Source organism: Saccharomycopsis crataegensis (assembly GCF_037102585.1).
Source record: "Saccharomycopsis crataegensis DNA, jcf7180000000084, whole genome shotgun sequence".
Lineage (NCBI taxonomy): Eukaryota > Fungi > Ascomycota > Saccharomycetes > Ascoideales > Saccharomycopsidaceae > Saccharomycopsis > Saccharomycopsis crataegensis.
In genome coordinates this window covers 1,587,938-1,607,454 of record NW_027043829.1, presented here as the reverse complement: position 1 = coordinate 1,607,454, position 19,517 = coordinate 1,587,938, and the positions used below count along the sequence as shown (strand labels likewise).

Below are 19,517 nucleotides of genomic sequence, written 5' to 3'. Positions count from 1 at the left end.
GTTATTTTACATCATCTACTGTAACCGTTAAGGGATCTGCTCATCTTGGAATTTTTTCTCTGGGTGCGTTTCTCGACAATCACAGGGTAACTGTGCCGGTGGGTTACCCAAGTCTGGAACACTTGGTGATATTATTATTACCTGGAATACTTGAATAATAATTGTTGTTACACAAACAAGAGGGATGGCCCAGAAAATAATGACAGATCCCCAATTCTCATCGGTAATAAGATACTCGCTCTATTTTGGGGCAGTATTCAAGCTCGTGACCTTCTTATTCAACCAGTTGTTAATCAAGTTTGTGCCTCCTTCGTACTTGGCCTTCAACAACTTTTTGGAGTTTCTAATAAACTCCATCACCTTTTTTGCGGCTGAGGGGATCAGGCTTTCTTGTCAAAGAATTCCTAATGCTAATAAGAAGTCTTCTGAAGAGACAAAACCTTTGCTAATATCAAATACTTACGAAGGCTCGTCACAATCAATAATAAATCTCTCATATTTGCCCTTGGTACTAGGAGTGCCAATATCTTCAGTTATCATCTACTTACAGTTTGGGAATTTCACCGAGTATTTCCAAGAAAATGATGGAATTGTCTCTACTTTGTTGCTTGGTAGCAAAAATTTGCAAATTTCCGTGATTGTGGTGACAACTGGGGTTTCCATCATGCTTAATTTGTTGACCGAGCCATTCTACAACCTTGTGAATTACAATTCGCAATTCCACTTGAGAACCAAATACGAATCAACCGGGTTGATCGTCAATTGCTTCTTCAATTTCTTGACCATTGCCACCGCGAAGAAATTGTGTACCTCCAACCCCCGGGTGTTTGATGAATTGGCGATTTTGATTTTCGCTCTTGGAAAATTATTTTATAGTATCACCGTGTATCTATTATATTATCAAAACTACCAGAAAAATGAAATTCCTATGGTCAGGTTGACTCCTCAAAAAATTATCAACAAAGATGATAATTCCTACTACTTTGATAAATATATTCTCAATTACTGGAAAACGATTTTTTTGCAAATGATTTTCAAGAATTTCTTAACCGAAGGTGACAAATTCATATTCAATTATTTTTTCGATTTGAACCAGCAAGGGATTTACTCGATCATCAATAACTATGGAAGCTTGATCACCAGATTAGTCTTCAACCCAATCGAAGAAAGTTTGAAGTTGATTTTATCCAAAATGTTCACTGCTACCGATGATAAAAATAAAAAAAATAGTACCCAAAGCTCGATGAAGATCATTCGGTTGATTTTGAAATTTTACATATATTTGACATTCGTCTTGGTGTTATTTGGGTACTTCAACGCCCCATTTTTGGGGGAACTTTTCTTCACCAAGATCATCAAGGTGTCATGGTGGAATGCCAACGCCAGTACCGTGAAAAGTCTTATCACATTTTACGTGATTTATCTCCCGTTCTTAGCGATTAATGGGATTTTCGAAGCGTTTTGTCAAAGTATATCCACCGATGAATCAATCAAAAAATACAGTTATTTCTTGAGTGTTTGTTCGTTAGTGTTTTTCGGAAATTGTTATTTATTCATCGAAGTTTTGCAACTTCAATTGGCGGGGCTAGTCATCAGTAATATCGTCAATATGGGGTTAAGAATCTTTTATTGCTCTATATCTATTAAGAACTTCTACTCGACGGCAGGAAGTGTCAAGGTTTTTGATTTCAACGATATTATTGGCAATTGGAAATTATTTCTCGGGGTATCGATTGGGGTTCTCAGTATTCAAATCCAATTAAACGGGATCACCCAAAGTTTCACAGGATTATTGAAAAATTTGGGAATCGCGGTGTTCTATGTTGGATTCATTATCTACAATGAAAGATCGCAACTAATACCCTACTTCAGCAAATTCCAGAGGAAATAAAATATTATAGTTTATACGAAATGAACCAATGATCTATATACAAGCAAATAGTTCTATGAAATAATAGTAATAAAAGGCCACAAACTCTATAAAAAAAACGTAATCCTGCCTGGCAACAACATACAACTGTTACCTTTTTTACCTTTCAATCACAACTTCCATCTTTCCAGCCATCCTTCCAACGTTCTTTCCACAAATTACAATCGAACTTAGGTTTACCTAATTTCACATTGACAGAATTATGAGCATCACATAACCATTTGCCAAAATCGTCTTGGGACTTCACCTTGACCTCATTTTTGGCAATATATTTCTTGAAATCATCGGCACAGAACCAACATGGGTAGATTCTACTCAAAATACCCACGAAATTCTTCAAATCTTTTTGTTGTGCGTCGGTTGGGGTTTCAGGATACTTTGCGGCGATCGAGTGTAATAAACTCCATGTCCCATTACCCAATTGGGTGACATCTGGAGGACAATCTTTGGCATAAGCATCATCACTAGTGGCTTTGGTAGCGGCGACGGCAACTGCTGCTACTGCTGCTGCTCCTGCTCCTGCCGCAGCACCACTACCACCAACAGCAGTCGCGGCTTGATTGAATGAGCTACCGGTTTTTTTCATCATATTGACACTTCTGAAATCCAATAAGGTGTTACAAGAACGACATCTATTCCGGTTAGTCATATATAAAACAAACCACAAGATGCCATTATATGTACAAGAAATGGGAAAGAATACTCACGGTCTGCCATCCTTCTCGTACATGATCTTTTTACCAGAAGGATAGGTGATGGTGTAGGTACCATCTGGGTTCTCAGTCCTAGTTTCTCCAGCCATGGTGTATGTGTCGACGTAAAAATATAAAATGTGTCAAACCTAACCTTTCTCTCTGGATTATTAATTAATAATCTTCGAAGAGGCAACCAGGGTGTGATGGGAGGCAGCATCACACACGTGACCAAAAAATGGCACTTTTCTTGGAGATTTTTTGGTGATTTTGAAATTAATTGCAGCACGGATGGATAAGGATACAACATTACTTATTCTTAGAACCTTACAATATTGTCGATATTTACATTTATTCATTCCAAGTTATTAGAGAAAGTTTTGCTTTAAACAGACAAAAACCAACAGAACTAAGATATAATTCATAACAATAATGCCGGCTGGTAATTTGCCATTTAAAAGCTATTTGACCGATCTAATCATTTCGGTGGGGGCCGGGGTCATGGTTTACTATTTGACCAACCAATTGATCAAGACTTTAGACTTCTCAAATGGGCCAACTGGGTTGAAATCAAAAGAAACTAAAAAGAAGATCTCCGCCACCTTGGATGTTTTGAAATCCCAGAAACCCGACCAATACAAGAACCTACAACTCAACGATTACGAGCTATTTTTATTGGACTCGTTGATCATCCCTCAAAGTATCGATGTATCTTTTAATGACGTGGGCGGGCTTGAAGAAATCATTGACGATTTACGGGAAAGCATATTATACCCCCTCACGCATCCCGAATTGTTCCCAGAAAACTCGATATTGGTACAAGCGCCAAAAGGAGTGTTGTTATATGGGCCCCCTGGGTGTGGGAAAACCATGTTGGCCAAAGCGTTGGCCAAGGAAAGTGGAGCCAACTTCTTGTCGATTAGAATGTCGTTGATTATGGATAAATGGTATGGGGAATCTAATAAGATTGTCGATGCGATATTTTCATTAGCGAAAAAATTGCAGCCGTGTATTATTTTCATTGATGAAATCGATTCGTTCTTAAGAAGAAGAGAAAGTAACGACCATGAGATCACCTCGAGCATAAAGTCCGAGTTCATGATTCTTTGGGATGGGTTAGTGAACAGTGGAAGAATATTGGTGTTGGGAGCCACCAACCGACCAAACGATATCGACGAGGCGTTCCTTAGAAGAATGCCAAAGAAGTTTCAAATCAATAAACCAGGAGGATTCCAACGGATGAAGATCCTTGAGAAATTGTTGGAAGGGTCCAATCTTGATGACAACTTTGATTTGGCGAAACTTGTTGACGTGACTGAAGATTTCAGCGGGAGTGATTTGAAAGAATTGTGTCGTGATGCCACGATGAATGTTGCCAGGGAATATATTAAGAATAATTTCAAAGATGGTAAACCGGTGAACAATGATGTCAAGATAACGTTGAGACCGTTGAAGACCTCTGATTTCTACATTAACGAATTCAAAAATAAGACTTCCCAAATGAATGTCTACGGAGATGGGCGTAGTACTGGAAGTATTTTGGATACGGTGCAGTGAAGGTTGGGTATCTACTTCCACTTTTCATGGAAGAACTTTTTAGTATTGCTGTGCTATTATTATTATTATTATTATTATTATTATTATTATTATTATTATTATTATTATTATTATTATTATTATTATTATTATTATTATTATTATTATTATTATTATTATTATTATTATTATTATTATTATTTACTATTACTATTACTATTACTATTACTATTACTATTATTAATGGGTTGTTTGGGGTTTTCCCCTTTGCATAATTGTGTGTTTAATGATTGCTTCTTTGCTTTGTAAGGCAACGACTGGTGTAACAACAGCAGTTTGTGATCTTTGCAACAACAACCCCAAAGTGACCGTAGTACTTTTGGCCTGTTAATCTGCAAAAAACAACCCGGTTTTGATCTGCGAACGTTCTTCATAATTATAAAATAAAGATTGAGAAATATCACCGCCGCGAACAAAATACAGCCAAGTCGCTCAAAAAGCTCCTCAGGCACTTACGCTTTATTCTTGAACAAAGACCCTCGAGGCACATAGTTGTCCGAATATTGGACCAATAGTCAAATAAAACTTGATTAATGCCCTTCAGCGCCATCAAGCTGGCCTGCTGTGAGATTTCGAGTCTGTGCTTTTTAGCTTCCTTTTTTTTCTACATAATTTATATATAATAGCGTGGTGTCTTCGTAGGTTGCACCGCCTTTTTCTTCTCTTGAAAGGACTGGACTACGCTTTGTGTTCTATCATTTGGAAGCTTCGTTTGGTAGAAAGAGTAGTCCAGGGGTTGGATCAGTTTTGCAGTTCCTCAAACAAACACAAAACTTTGGCGGGGCCTTTCATTTTATATAGCGTTCAGTTATTCAACACATATTATATATATATCTTTCCATTCCAGTTAAACCAGTGGCATTTCTAGGGGTTTACAAGATAGGTAATATCTGTAGATGAAAGAAGTGAACGTTTCTGGCAGGGTAAATTATAATAAACAATAATCATCAAAAAAAAAAAAAACCACCATCTTCCCTTCTTCCCCTTCTTTTGACAACTGTTTTCAACAGCAGTTCTCTGGTTCTTATATTTGTTATTTCGAAATGAAACTCATCATTCCGGATTCAATTCAGAGATTACTTGATTGGCAAGCCGTCCTCACAGATTTTTGTGTTGAAAATAAAAAAAAAAATCGGTCAATGTTGATTTTTTGAGATGTTTTGAAGTCTTTTCATAATCTTCCCATGGGCTTGTAATCTTTGACTACCGAAATTCTGTTTCATTTTTGTTGTTGTTTTTTGGGAAACAAAGATGAATTCTTGAAATATGATTGTCTACAAGCTCTCTTGGATTGTATTAAAAATGGTATGTATTCGAAATGCTTGGCTTGGAGAGAAATACTTCCCAGTGTGATATGACATAGATTGAGAGGTGCCATTCAAAGAAGTATAGGAACATGGTCGAAGTCTTTATGGGAAAATTACAGAGAGAAAAAAAAATGACATTGAAGGGAAAAGATCAGAAGAATGTACTGAAAAATGTGCGTCAAGCTGTTCGATTCTTTTATCCAGTTCATCACGTTTATAATGTGTTATTCTTTTATCCTTTGCAGTGTTAGTGATGATCTCATTCCCCAATCTTTGCCAATTGAAATGTGTCATTTGTGGAGTCACCTAACAGTGGTCTCTTTACACCCTTACATTTCTTTCATACCATCAACTTTTAATTTGTTTTGATGGTTGTTCAATTATTTTTGAAACTCTATTACAAATTCCAACCCAGCTCTTAAGAGACCTCATTTTTCCTTCCCATCTTTCTTTTCGTGAATCTTGTGGTAACAGAAATGAATATGGCAATTTTTTTTTCACCTTGGCTCGGGAAATGAGCCAAAGGTTGGTCTTACTAAAAGAGAGGTCGTGTGTCAGACTTTTCAAAAAATTGTGGGGATTGATTTTTTCAGCTCACGTATTTTTTTTTCTTTTGATCAGCCATCGAATTCAGATCGTTACACGAGAATATTCTTAATCCTGCCTTTATTGGTCTTAGATGGGAGTTTTTTTTTTGTGGTTTCTTGCTGGTGTTTTGGACAAGAGGTTCATGTGAAATAATAAGAAGCATTAAGTCTTCTTCTTATTTCACAGCAAGAAAATAGATAATATCTTCTATTTTTCTAATTCAGTTTTTACGTTCTTGGCTCCAGGTCTAAGAACAACAATTTATCACGGAATCTTCTGATCCCGGCATGACATTATCTTCAATTGACAGCAGATTCATGATTGATTGGTTTTCACTACTGTTCACAAAAAGAACTGGTCAAAATGTTTTCTTTTTTTTTCTTTTTCTGTTTTTTTCTTCTGAATACTTGACTCGTTCCATTGTTTCACCACTTGTGGGAATACTACTTACTATGTCCACCTTACATTTACTTGTTGTTTCCACCAGTTAGTGGGGGTATTTTCTCCAACTGAGATTTTTGTTCAACGGCAAATCTCTTTTTCACTATACATGTCCATTTGTTTCTTTTCTTTTTTTGGAAATTTTACAAGAACAAGAAAAAAAAAAAAAAAGAAGGGACTTGCAAGAGATTATATGTTGTTGAATTGCACTTTTGTCAATTATTTTGGTCACTGGGAATGAAATGAATTGTACGAATACATTATTCCGACAACTGATTTTTTTTGCCATATCCGCAAGATCTGGATGGAGCTTTTTTTTTTTTTTTGAGTATTTTCATCCGTGCTAGCATATCGCTGGAAAGATAGACCTCTTTTCTTGAGGAGAGAAGTCAGTTCTGAATAAATGTCGATAGGTTATTGGCATTGTTTACTACGTTATTTGAAGGAATATTTTGGTGCGGTTGGTATAAGTACTCATTGGCGATATACTTGAGGAATCTGTGCTGGCTAATCCAAGGATCTTTTGAATGGGTTGGATGTTAGTTTTCTGTGAGACTGTTTTTCCCCCAATTCCAATCTTTATTACCTTTTCCATCATGTATGTATCTTTGTAAAACACTGTTTGCCAATGGTCTTATTATTATTATTTACTGACACACATTTATATACTATCTCACATACTATTTTAGATTCTACTATTTTACATCTAGTTGGCACAATTTCGGCCATTATAACAATAAACGACTATCCGCACGCACCGATCAGTAAATATACCAACAAAATATTTTGTTGATTTCTCCCCGATCCCATCGAAACTCTTTCTGAAATAATGGGCAAACAATGAATTACCTCGCGTCGCTTCGGAACCTTCTCAGATCCAAGAGTGTTAACTCTGGGACCACCACTGCCCACACAATTCTTACCCCACAACGACTCCTAACACTTGCACGTACCCCAGCCCTCGAAAACTCATGGTACTTCATCGCCGCTGCTGCGTTCGCCATTTGTAATCATCCCGAGGAAATCCCCAAGATTTTCCATATGGCCCTTGTGCAATCTCCCAATAATCTTGCTACTGCTGAAGCCGCCATTGATCAACTGAACCGTGTGACGAATTTATCGACCGATGGGACCCCTCCACAAACCCTCGAGTCAATCATCATGAGTTGTGAAAATATTGTGAATAAACTAAAACAGCGACAAATCGCCAATGAGCTCAGGGAAGCATTATTGAAAGGCGCGGCATTGGGAGGACTACCACGGTGTATCAACGCCATGACGTTACTTCGACACACCACTCCATTGGATCTCCGAGAATCCACCCACATTAGGCAAAAAGAAGGACTTACCCATGAACAAGAACGTGCCAGAGGTCGAGAGTTTTGGGATGTGGTATATGGGAAAGTATCACGAAGGGTCCAGGGGCAAATGGAAACCGCGTATCCTGATATGTTGGACTACGCCTTGGATCATGTGTACGGCCCGTTATTGTCGTTCACTGGGGTGTTGGGGGCCAAAGAGAGTAGTTTGGTAGTGATTGCTTGTCTTGTACCCCAGGATGTCAATCCTCAATTGAAGGGGCATTTGAGAGGAGCCCAGAATAATGGAGCAACATTAGAGGAAATTAGAGCCGCTAGACAAGTGGCCCTTGATATTAGTGAATGGTGTGGGATGAAAATTTCGGAACCAGTGGCGAAATTGTAAAATACACAGGGTTATTGATATTTTTAGGGGTTTGATTGAAGCCTCGCAAAGGTATTTCAAGACAATAGACGCGAGAGAGAGATAGAGAGAGAGAGAGAGAGAGAGAGAAGGGGGAAAAAAAAACCTCGGCCCACCATTTATAAAGAGGATTTCAGCTCCATAATAGCATATAGGAATTAAAATTACGATATTCTTAGTTATCATGCTTGCCTGTAAAGTCATTGCAGAAAGTATTATTAATAACTCTTGGCCCAATCGAAAAGCATAATAACGGTTGTTTTCCAAACGTGCATAGCCGTGGTTTTTCTTTGACATGTGTATTGCTTAATATCATAGTTTGAAAATATTGATTGTGGATTGAATTTATCATAATAGAGATTCCCAATTATGATCTTCTTGTTTCAGTCATGTTCACTATTGCTATTTCTAACAGGGGAAAAAAAATAATGAAAGAGAACGTAAGTCTATATGTGACACAATGTATAGGTCTTAATATCAGTCCCGGAAATTAAATTGTCTAATGAATGATTCATTTGATTTTTTGTACTAAAAGAACGATTACAGTGAAAAAAAAACAAAAAAAAAACAAGAAAACTACGAAATTCAGAATAGAAATGTTAGAATAGTAATAGCTACAATCTTTTTTTTTTTTTTTATTTCTTTTTCAAGAATAAATGAAGTTTAAACAATAATGAATAGCGATAGTAGAAGATTTTCTGAGAATAAATGTAGTTGAAACGATAGCGAGCAGGAATAGTAGCGGTTTTTTTTTTCTTTTTTGAGAACAAATGAAGTTGAAACAATAAAGAATAGCAAATAAAAAAAAGAGCAAATAACAAAACAAAACAAAACAAAACAAAACAAAACAAAACAAAACAAAACAAAACAAAATAAAATAGACAGTAAAAAAAAATCTAAATTTTCAGTATGATAATAAATAACCAGTGTAACACACCAACTACACTTCACCATCCCAACAATAATCAGTAAAACATTGTTGACAAACATCACTTTGTTCGATCCCAGCTCTTTCTTGAGCTCTTCTAATTGCCGCACACCCAACACAAGTGGCCCAGTTAGAATCCTCGGTCAAATTGTTTCTCGTGACCACTTCAAATCCATTTTGAATCATTCCAAGTTTCTGTTCATCGGTGTATTGTAATTGTAAAGTTTTGGTATTCGAAGCGAAGGAATAGTCAGAATTAGCAATATATACCACCAATGGAGGAATACTGGAAAGCTCGGTCAAGTTAGTGGCATCACAACCAAAGAATACTGGACGATGGGTAAAATTTTTTGCCAAAAACGTGGAAGTTGGTGGCACGTATGGGAAAGAGTATGGGGCCCCAATTGCCGAGAATTGTCTTTCGTAAGTCGAAACGATTGAGGCACCATTTGGCCAGTTGTCAGAAGTGTCGGCACTATTATCAAATGCAAGCACAAGATCAGTGGAACGTTTGGTTAAAGTGACTGGGGCCACTGGGACATTTTCCCCACCTTCCGAACCATCAACGAGGTAAAGGTATTTATCGTTGGCGAAATCGTCCTGAGTACCATAAGCACTTTGGTAGAACGGGTTTGGATAAATTGCTTTATCGACACTGGTGGTAGTGATCCCATCGATGGCATTGGCAAGAATTCCCGATAATTCTTCCCCCAAATCATCAGCAGGGATGTTGAAGACATCTGAGGAACTGGCCATGATGAACCCACCATTGTCAAATCCTTCAACACAACTTTGAGAATCGTATGGCTCCCCATCGGTCAAATTGGAACCCAAATACTGCACCAAGGTGAAGGCATCAAGGGTTGGGTCCCAACTACCAAGTTCAAACGGATTGGTCTCGATAATGGTGGTATCAGTCGAGGTTAGTTCTACAAGAGAAATAAACGCGTCAGAAATCGAGATTGGGAATGGCATTTGGGCATTAGTGAAAACATCACTGCTAGCAATGGTCGACCAAGTATCAGCGGCCCCAATTTCCGCTGATTCGGAAAATACCGTTGATAATGCTCTAGCCCACACGTCAATGAGACTGACTTCGAAACCGGCTTTTTGTTTTGCCTTGATATCTTTGATCCATTCGTCCCAATACTCATAATCTTTAATGTAGTTCTCCCCTCCAAGGGCATATAATGGCTCATTCAAGTTCCAAATAGTATCACTGGTTGAAATCTCTTCGACACTGGTCCAATTATTCAATGCCAATGTACCCACGAGCCAATTCCCTCCAGAAAGCCCGGCAATATAAGTGGAGGACTCAAGCAACCCTCCTAAACCATGCTCGAACGCTCCGGTGGTTCTGTTGTCCAAACCAGATAACTGACCTCCACCACTGAGCATTGCACGATACCCACCTCCGGAGAAACTGAGGCCGATCTTGATGGTATCATCTTCTAAAAGGGATTGATATTCCAGAGAGTCCAAGCTGGTGGAGTATTCGAGGAACAAGCCGAGGTTTTTCTTGGTGATTTCGGTACGTTTAGCGACCCATTCGGTTTCGGAATCACTCAATTTTGAAGCATCGCGGACGAGGGAAACATCAGGACAGGTCACGTAGGCAGGAGCATAAGAGTTGGTTGGTGACCAGGCCACGGAGGTCCAGGCAAAGAGGACTTGAAGTAGTAATTTTTGAGGAAGCATGGGGATATTCTCAAAGTTGTTTTTATTTGTTATCTTTTTTTATTTTTATTTGTTATCTTTTTTTATTTTTATTTGTTATCTTTTTTTATTTTTATTTTTTGTTTTTTTCTCTTCTTGTCTCTTCTATAGAAATATATGGTCCCTTATATAAGAGTTTAATTTCTCCATGATTTTTTTTTATCCGGTAATTGAACATGATTAAGTACTATTTATGAATTGCAATGGAAAACGTTCAAGACAAGGCAATAATAGCGATTAGTGCAGCGAGGATATGCGCATCGTGCTGCAGCAGCAGCAGCAGCTAGTAGTGTATATATTTTTTATTGTACTTTTTGTTCATTATCTCAATCCAATTTTGCATCCATGATTTATCTTGGAATGCCGTTAGCCATGAGCGCTGGTAGAGATATGTATCCATAGAGATCTTGCAAATAGTGACAGCTTCATGATCTACCTTTGTACCTACGGTAGTCTGAGGATTTATTTTCCAGAGGTCCCTGGGGTCCAAACGGTTTTTTGTTGTTGTTGTTGTTGTTGTGTCACCTGCAATTGAAAAATCGGCCAAGATGAAATACTTCCAGCCAAGAAGTCAGACGGATCAGAAGAATAGCCCGAATTTATTTTCTGTCACTCTTTCTGAATGTAGTTCCCACGAATATTACCGCATTTTCACTAACAAAAAAGATCGTCATCATCGACATTGTAGTATATAATATGTGCCGTGTGCGATGTTGGTGGATCCAGACGCAGGGTGACTGTCACGTGGAATGGAAGAGATCGACCTTTCTCTTTCTTTCTTGCTGCTACTACTATTATTATTATTATTGTTGTTGCTGTTATTATAACTATATTTATAATTAATGTTCTTGTGATTACTGTTATTATTATCTCACTATTCTAGTTTCAGTCACCAGGCTTTCTTCTCCTTTTGGCTGAGAAGCACCGGATGGGAGAGAATCCACCGTCCCGGCCGGCAACACAATCACAGTGCATGCACACACCTGCAGGGAGATCATGCCGGTAATTGATCCATCGTCAACTTGTTTTATTGTTGTTGTGTATCTCTGTTGGATTGCTTATTGTCCGGGAAGTCAACGGTTCAACAAGAATTACCTACCTTGGAAACCCGTGGTATCTTATTGTCAATGGCAAGCTCCAACATTCGGGTGGTCTGTCACAAAATAAGCTTGTGTATACCACCTCAAGCGCTAGCTAGTCAAGCGTAGGTAGGAATCATAAAGTGTCTTTCAACCACAACAACAACAACAACAAAAAAGCTAGAGTACCACGTTCATAATAAAGAGTTTCAAATGCTGAACATTATCAAAAAATCAATATCAATATGCATTTACGTATTATATAGTCAACCAATTTATGATCAACGGAAAAAAAAAAGTAAAAAATGAAAAAAAAAAAAAAGAAAATGATTGTCTCAAATGTGACGTTTTAGAACTAAATGATATTGAAATTGCAAGAAAAAAAATGCCTGATGATGATTAGGTTTGTAAAGAAAACTTGTGGCGATAATCAATAGCGCCATGAGATCTATTCTAGAATATTCCCAGTAGTATATGTACATTTGATTCAATGATCAGTACCCACTTCGACCGTCGACCGAGTTTCAAAAGCGGGGAGACCATTGGGTTGATTGATATTTCCCATCGGCTGGGGCGCTCGATTGGAAGATCTTGTCAGGATATTATGGTCGGTGGCGCTGAAATCATTCACCTCGGTAAGTTCGTAATTTACTTGATTTCTCGTGGCGGTGGGCCTGCTGGTGGTTCTGGTGGTCTCATTGGAATAATGGGGGCTGGGGGTGGGGGATGGGGTTAATGTACTAGGCGAATGTGTATTGCTGCTGGTGGGACTGGAAGGTATAGGGTATTGGTCATCTTCAACTGACGAAGCAGTGGAAGTTCTATTTGCGACAACTGAAGAGTGTGTGGTAGAAAAATTGGAGGATACCAGGGGTTTATCTGATGATATTGGCGTGTGATGGCTATTGGCTTGTGATTGGTCGGTCGAGTGATTTTGCAAATCGGTTGATTTTATTGTCGTCGATGGGATTATTTGTGATGTCTCAGGCTTGATTTTTGCTTCTTCTTCTTTTTGTTGTTGTTGTTGTTGTTGTTGTTGTTGTTGTTGTTGCTCAAGTTGGAGTTTCTTTATTTCTGCATACTTCAGCAACGTCTTGTACCACTTTAATGCGCAAACCACTTTTTCCGACATGTTTTCCCAATCTCGTTGGGATTGGGAAAACTCTGATGAATTATTGGTGCGGAACTTGAATGATCGAAGCGAATCAACAAGCTCGATCGAAGGTGCCGTCATTTGAGATTTGTGAGGCAATTTGTAAGGGGTCTTATTGACCACCGGGCCACTTGATACCATTGACTTTTGTTGGTTTGTAGACGATGATAGTTTTCTCCTTTTAGTAGGCAAACTGGATGGGAAGCGTTGGTGGTATTTTTGAGGAGAGTAATGTAAAGTCACAATTGCTGAGTGATCTGAAGGAGCAACAGCGGTGGAAGAACGAGTTAATCGGGTCATATTTGATGGTGGAAAAGGAGAGTGAATTGATGGCGGATTGATTTTTCAATGGTATAGTTACCAAGATAAAAAAAAAAAAAGAGCAAGTTAGAAGGGAAATAAAGAGAAGCAGAAAGAGATAATAATACTATATCCTAATTAAAAGAAGATGATTAATATAATAAGATTAATGAAGATCGATGGAGTTTCTTTTTTTTATTTTTTTATTTTTTTTTTTGAACAGCAATCGGTCGGGGAGGCAGTGATATATGGAATCAACAAACAATACACACACAAAAGAAGATGAAAGAACACCAATTGGAAAGCGATGATGAGCGGAGGATGGTGGTAGCTGTGATGATCTAAATGAAAAGTAGAAACGGAAAAACAGGCAGAGCGATCTCAAGGGAACTGGATAATACGCCCTTCAAAGTAATTTGTTCACAGAGGCGAGAAGGAAAAAAAAAAGTAGAAAAAAGAGTTTTGGAGAGTAAATTGGATTGAATGCGCTTTTGCATTGAGGTGCAGTGGGTGCTTATGAGACTTTTTTTTTACATTTTTTTATGGGGTTTTCATTCCATGATGTGTTTATATTTACTTATATATATGTCTATGTCTAGGTATTGTCTGGTAGTGGCGTAATAACTATGACAGCTATGCGAGTGCATGGAATTACCTTCCATCATAATATATAGATATATATATCTTCCCTCCTATCTATCTATGGGTATCTCCAGCATGAAGGACAGCGGGAAAAGGGTTTCTCCTGTGCCATGTGATAACGCACGTGATAAGAGATCAACCTTTTTTTTTTTTTTTTTTTTTCTTCTCTTTTTTCTCTGATGGTGGTGAAATACACAATAGTTGATCTTCATATATTTATTAATCTCAGCTTGTGCACATCAAAAATAATGTTCTCCAATTCGCTACGATCGCCTCTCCACTCTCTTCCCCAGAGATCACTCTTAGGGTCTTTTCGTCCTCATGTCTCCCCTGTCCGCCCTATCTCTTTCAACCTCTTCAAGCGTGATGGATCAAAGCCTAAGCCTTCGTGGAAATCTAGATTTACGATCAATTGGTCCAAATATAAGCTCAAAAACGATCCTCCTGGACTTATTGTCGGTACCATCAATGAACCATACAAGGCCCCTCCTCCTGACTACTGGCACGGTTCTTATCACTGGACTTATGAGCGTATGGTTGCCGTACCGATGGTCCCTCTCTTCATCACCCCGTTTGTCATGGATGTCGACCTTCCTTTATTAGACTCGTTGTTGGGCACGTTATTATTAGTCCACTGTCATGCTGGTTGGCAATCATGCATCATTGACTATATTCCAAAAAGAAGATTTGGCCCATGGCACACCTTGTCGATGAGAACCTTATTTTTGGGTACTTGTGTGGCGTTCTACGGCCTTTATGAGTTAGAAACTAATACCCCAGGGATGTTTGAAATCAGTAGAAGTCTTTGGAAGGCCTTGGGAAAAAACGATGACGGTTGGGTAAATTAATAGTTGAGGTATGCTGATATATTTTTTGCATTTATTTCTTATATGCTGAATGATTTTCTTCTTTCTTCTTCTTTTCCTTAGGTTTTGTATATACTATCTGAATTAGAAAATTTTGTATGTCCATTATAGAATACCTATAATTGTGCGGCCTTCATTAAGGTGTCTGAGTTGTATGGTAACCTCGATTGTATAATGATTATCCATTTATTGTTAGCTATACATAGCGAAACTCCTTGTATGAACAAATGAAAAAAAAGAAAGAAAAAAAAAAATAGTTAACAATATCACACCAATAATCTTCTTCTCCAAATATAATATTTCGCTCTATCATTTTGCTTATCATAATAAATATATCCCAAATACAATTGTTGGTATATATTATACCCACAGGCCGGGCAACAAACAAGGCGAATTTGCGGAACGAGGAAAAAAAAAATAAAAATAAATAGACATACATACATCACTCACTATCCATTCATTGCCAGACTATACTTTTCCCAATAGAAACATGAAGGCTCTAACCACAGTATGTTTTAAAATAACCAACTCTTATTATCATCTTCTGCTTTTTTTTTTTTTCTCTCTTTCTTCTTGATTCATTCTAACATTGGTATTTTAGCCCGCTAAAGCTTACTTTTGTACCGTCGTCTCTGCCTTTGGGGTGGTTATTCTTGGGTTCCTTGGGATGCTTTTCCACCAGGGACACGAGGCTTTACTTGGATCAACCAGTGCCCCAGAAGACGGTGTAGCTGTGTCACACACTTTGTGGGGCGCTGCATTTGTCTACGCCTTGTTTTTAGGATTCTGTGGGTGTCAGATTGCGGTCATTCGTAATAATTCCAGAATCAAGCTTTGAGAGAAGTTGAGGATTAGATAATAGTGCTAATCGTTGCTATTAGGTTTGGTTTATGAATTGTACTTTTTCTTGGACAGGATATGGATAGAGAAAGCTGGTCTTGCGATGTTTTTGTCATTTTGTCATTTAATGATATGTTATATTTAGAGTAGCGATATATGTATTTATATATGGACTTGTAACTGGTGAGGAGTAAACCGGAAATAAAAAGTGACATATACATATATAAGAGAGAAAAGTGAATTGCTTTGTTTTTATTTTATCAGTATGCCAGAATGAATGACTTACTTTTTTGTATCGTGCTGGTTTTTTACTTCGAGGGATATACATAATATATATTGCAATTGCATTGTTTGGCAGTTGTTATTATTACCAACTGACATGGAATATAATTGTATAATTTGATATAATATAACATAATATAATATAATATGATATAGCAGTAAACCATCATGTCAATTGGTTATCTCTGCAGCGCGCGTATCAAAGCACAATAATTTGGGGGGCGTCGGGCGTTGCGTGCGCTGGCGGGGGTCTTTTTTTGTAACAAAAAATCAAAATCTTTTTTTTTTTTTTTTTTTTCCCTTTTCCCACTTCTTTCTGCCCTTTAAATAACACTGGAATTTTTTGTCTGCCTTTTTCTACTTATTCCACTAATCTCTACATTTGGCCCCTTCCTTCCTTCATCCACCTTATTTCTTATCCATCCTTCCAATTGTCTTTCCTAAATATACACGGTATGTATATCACCATCATCTCCATCTATCTATCTGTCACAGCATCCACTAGCCGCCCACAATATCATCATCACACGTATCAGCTTTTTTTTTTTTTTTTAGGAAACTCCCATCAAAAGATGTCCACTGTCACCCCATCAACACCCAAACAAATTGCCAACAAGATCTGAATCACATTCAAGCAACATGACAATGTAACGAAACATTCAGCCCTACATCTCTCATCATTTGTTCGTGTTTTGGCAGGGCGTTTTTTTATCGCTTATTTTTTTGTACTTTGCCTCCCTGTGTGGCAGGCAGGCAGGCATCGCACACCCATACACACCATCGCGGCTCCCCCATTTCTCTTACCATTGCTCAGCAACTGGCAATCGGTTGGCATTTATATATTATTGGAGATTAACGATATCTGTCTCAACTCCAGATCTTGTTTTTTATCCGCTATTCTGTCAACCTTTTTTTTTTTTTTTCGTCACAAGTCGTATGTTGGCGGGGGGGCGGATTTGGTGTCTTTTTTTCTTGCTTGTTGTTTTTTTTTTGCTGAGATTTTTTTTTTCTTCTCCCTTTTACAGTCTTAGACGTTTGATAACTATTGTGTCAAAAAGGAAGAATATCGATCAGTTTTTGATTATCCTGTGGACAATTTGTGGGTGTTTCGATTGTCACTTTAAACGTGGAGCAAAAAATTTCTTTACTAACACTCTACTAGATAAAAATGGCTCCTCCAAACGCTGAAATTAGAAGAAAATTGGTTATCGTTGGTGACGGTGCCTGTGGTAAAACTTGTTTATTGATTGTTTTCTCCAAGGGTACTTTCCCAGAAGTTTACGTCCCAACTGTCTTTGAAAGTTATGTTGCTGACGTCGAAGTCGATGGTAGAAGAGTCGAATTGGCTCTTTGGGATACCGCTGGTCAAGAAGATTACGATCGTCTTAGACCATTGTCTTACCCAGACACCAACGTTGTCTTGATCTGTTTTGCCGTTGACTTGCCAGATTCGCTTGATAACGTTCAAGAAAAGTGGATTTCCGAAGTCTTGCACTTCTGTCAAGGTGTCCCAATCATCTTGGTTGGCTGTAAATGTGATTTGAGAAACGATCCATCTACCATTGAAAAATTGAGACAAAACTCTCAACAACCAGTTTCCTCTGCTGAAGGTCAAAGTGTTGCTGACAAGATTGGTGCTCAAAAATACTTGGAATGTTCTGCCAGAACTGGCCAAGGTGTCAAGGAGGTTTTCGAAAGTGCCACCAGAGCCTCTTTGATGACCAAGGATGGTAAGAGTGGTAGCAAGAGCAGTGGTAAGAAGAAGTGTACAATTTTATAAGCAACTAAAAAAACAACAACAAGGAAACCAAAGAATAAAACAAGAAGCTAGGAGACAAGGTTGAGTGTGAATAATGATTGCAGGAGAATTGATTTTTCCTCTGCTTTATTACTACTTTTTTGTTGTACCAGCAACTCTACTTCTTTTTCATTCCTTTTTTTTTTTAGACTTATTTGCAAATTACCACTACTATTTTTTAACATCTAAGCCAGGCTTTGTCATTATGTTTCTCTTTCTTATTCAATCAAAGCATGATCAACTGGGCTGGTAATATTCCATTCTTATTTTTGGGTGTGCTGTTGTTGATTAAACCTTCATCCTTTATTGCTTTTTTATGATTATCATATCACTTATTTTTTTATTTTTTTGTTACCACTTTTGAAGTAAGTGTAATTTTTTTTTGTCACAACTTTTTATATTTATCTTTAGTTTTTTTTTTTTTTTTTTTGCCCCACAATTACTATATTGTTCTTTTTTGCTGTCTTTACTTTTTATTACTATTTTATCGTCCTCTCATAATTAATAAATTTATCTATATACAAGCAAGTTGTTCAATTATAATTGGAATAACTATATATGACTAATGATATGATGATAATATTATTGGGAGCGGAAGTGTTGAATTGACTTGTGAAAATGCTCATGACGTCGGGTAACCGTTTTATTGGGGCCATTTTTTTTTTTTTTTTTTTTTTGACGTGCACATTGATGAGGTGTTCAGTGTGACCCGAGGAAATCACATTTATTTGTTATTGTTCTTTCCGTTTGTGAAGGCTAGCAAATAAGAATTGCATTTTTCAGTGGCATTCATTTTTCTTGGTATCGGAAAGTATTGCCAGGAAAGTTTTAGCTATCCTCGGTTGAACCAGATCATAGATACATACATACATACGTACATACATACAAACACACATACACATATACCATCAATAACCAACTATGGGGGCTCCAATATACTTTGTCGCACTTATAACGAGGGATAATCGGCCATTGCATATCCAGAAATTTTCTCCGTTTGAGAAGCTGAGTCAAGGAGAGTCAGAAATCCAAGATGATGACAAGGCGACTACTTCTGGTGATACTGTTGACGCTCTGCCATGTTTTGTCGATTCGAGGAGTGCCAACGAATTACTCAAGTATAATTTCCTTCTGAATATGGCGCTTGATGTGTTTAGCTCGGCGCTTTATGAGCCAAGTCTGGTTGATCAGAATTGTTCGTTACTTTTCGTCGAGGATGGGATCTCGGTATACGGGTACGAGACCAACACTGGGCTCAAGATCGTGGTGGGGACCGCCACCCATGGAGCAGGAGCAAGAGGTGCAGGAGTTATTTCTGAGGAAAGCGGTGGTAGTGGTAATGGAGGTGGGTTCATTGGCGTTGGAGGTGGGGATGTGGGGAAATCGTTGGACGGGATCTTCAAAAACATTCATAAAGCCTACCTCCGATTAATCTGCAATCCTTTCCAACCATTAGATGAGAACGCGGTGATTAGTAGCAAGAAATTGGATAAATCGATCGTGGAGGTGGTGGAAGTCTGGAATGGCCAACAGTAGTGGAGGTTTTTTATATTATATTTACACTTCTTTTTTTTTTTCCTAAATAAAAAGAAAAATTCAATTAAATAGTGCGATTCACCTATAGAGAAGAAAAGTGA

General features: G+C 37.9%; 10 protein-coding genes across 10 annotated transcripts; 7 read left to right on the top strand and 3 right to left on the bottom strand. All coding sequences in view use genetic code 12, as the record gives it.

The window, feature by feature from the left end:
- Positions 1 to 184: 184 nt before the first annotated feature.
- Positions 185 to 1,891, top strand: RFT1 (glycolipid translocation protein; the record flags this gene model as incomplete). Its single annotated transcript, XM_064997314.1, has 1 exon — positions 185 to 1,891. The coding sequence occupies one exon, from the start codon at positions 185 to 187 to the stop codon at positions 1,889 to 1,891; it is 1,707 nt and encodes a 568-aa protein (XP_064853386.1).
- Positions 1,892 to 2,036: 145 nt separating this feature from the next.
- Positions 2,037 to 2,732, bottom strand: ERV1 (flavin-linked sulfhydryl oxidase; the record flags this gene model as incomplete). The annotated part of the gene is made up of 2 exons (XM_064997313.1): positions 2,037 to 2,562; positions 2,638 to 2,732. 2 exons carry the CDS (start codon positions 2,730 to 2,732, stop codon positions 2,037 to 2,039), a joined length of 621 nt encoding a protein of 206 aa, XP_064853385.1.
- A 322-nt stretch (positions 2,733 to 3,054) lies between these two features.
- MSP1 (protein-degrading AAA family ATPase MSP1) lies at positions 3,055 to 4,179 on the top strand (the record flags this gene model as incomplete). The annotated part of the gene is made up of 1 exon (XM_064997312.1): positions 3,055 to 4,179. The coding sequence occupies one exon, from the start codon at positions 3,055 to 3,057 to the stop codon at positions 4,177 to 4,179; it is 1,125 nt and encodes a 374-aa protein (XP_064853384.1).
- Positions 4,180 to 7,394: 3,215 nt separating this feature from the next.
- On the top strand, positions 7,395 to 8,258 carry PXP2 (Pxp2p; the record flags this gene model as incomplete). The annotated part of the gene is made up of 1 exon (XM_064997311.1): positions 7,395 to 8,258. The coding sequence occupies one exon, from the start codon at positions 7,395 to 7,397 to the stop codon at positions 8,256 to 8,258; it is 864 nt and encodes a 287-aa protein (XP_064853383.1).
- A 958-nt stretch (positions 8,259 to 9,216) lies between these two features.
- DASC09_037110 (uncharacterized protein) lies at positions 9,217 to 10,902 on the bottom strand (the record flags this gene model as incomplete). The annotated part of the gene is made up of 1 exon (XM_064997310.1): positions 9,217 to 10,902. One exon carries the CDS (start codon positions 10,900 to 10,902, stop codon positions 9,217 to 9,219), a length of 1,686 nt encoding a protein of 561 aa, XP_064853382.1.
- Positions 10,903 to 12,486: 1,584 nt separating this feature from the next.
- DASC09_037100 (uncharacterized protein) lies at positions 12,487 to 13,452 on the bottom strand (the record flags this gene model as incomplete). The annotated part of the gene is made up of 1 exon (XM_064997309.1): positions 12,487 to 13,452. One exon carries the CDS (start codon positions 13,450 to 13,452, stop codon positions 12,487 to 12,489), a length of 966 nt encoding a protein of 321 aa, XP_064853381.1.
- Positions 13,453 to 14,342: 890 nt separating this feature from the next.
- Positions 14,343 to 14,942, top strand: DASC09_037090 (CybS family protein; the record flags this gene model as incomplete). The annotated part of the gene is made up of 1 exon (XM_064997308.1): positions 14,343 to 14,942. One exon carries the CDS (start codon positions 14,343 to 14,345, stop codon positions 14,940 to 14,942), a length of 600 nt encoding a protein of 199 aa, XP_064853380.1.
- Positions 14,943 to 15,450: 508 nt separating this feature from the next.
- DASC09_037080 (uncharacterized protein) lies at positions 15,451 to 15,798 on the top strand (the record flags this gene model as incomplete). The annotated part of the gene is made up of 2 exons (XM_064997307.1): positions 15,451 to 15,468; positions 15,562 to 15,798. 2 exons carry the CDS (start codon positions 15,451 to 15,453, stop codon positions 15,796 to 15,798), a joined length of 255 nt encoding a protein of 84 aa, XP_064853379.1.
- A 1,452-nt stretch (positions 15,799 to 17,250) lies between these two features.
- RHO1 (Rho family GTPase RHO1) lies at positions 17,251 to 17,862 on the top strand (the record flags this gene model as incomplete). The annotated part of the gene is made up of 1 exon (XM_064997306.1): positions 17,251 to 17,862. The coding sequence occupies one exon, from the start codon at positions 17,251 to 17,253 to the stop codon at positions 17,860 to 17,862; it is 612 nt and encodes a 203-aa protein (XP_064853378.1).
- A 939-nt stretch (positions 17,863 to 18,801) lies between these two features.
- TCA17 (Tca17p) lies at positions 18,802 to 19,416 on the top strand (the record flags this gene model as incomplete). Its single annotated transcript, XM_064997305.1, has 1 exon — positions 18,802 to 19,416. One exon carries the CDS (start codon positions 18,802 to 18,804, stop codon positions 19,414 to 19,416), a length of 615 nt encoding a protein of 204 aa, XP_064853377.1.
- Positions 19,417 to 19,517: the final 101 nt, after the last annotated feature.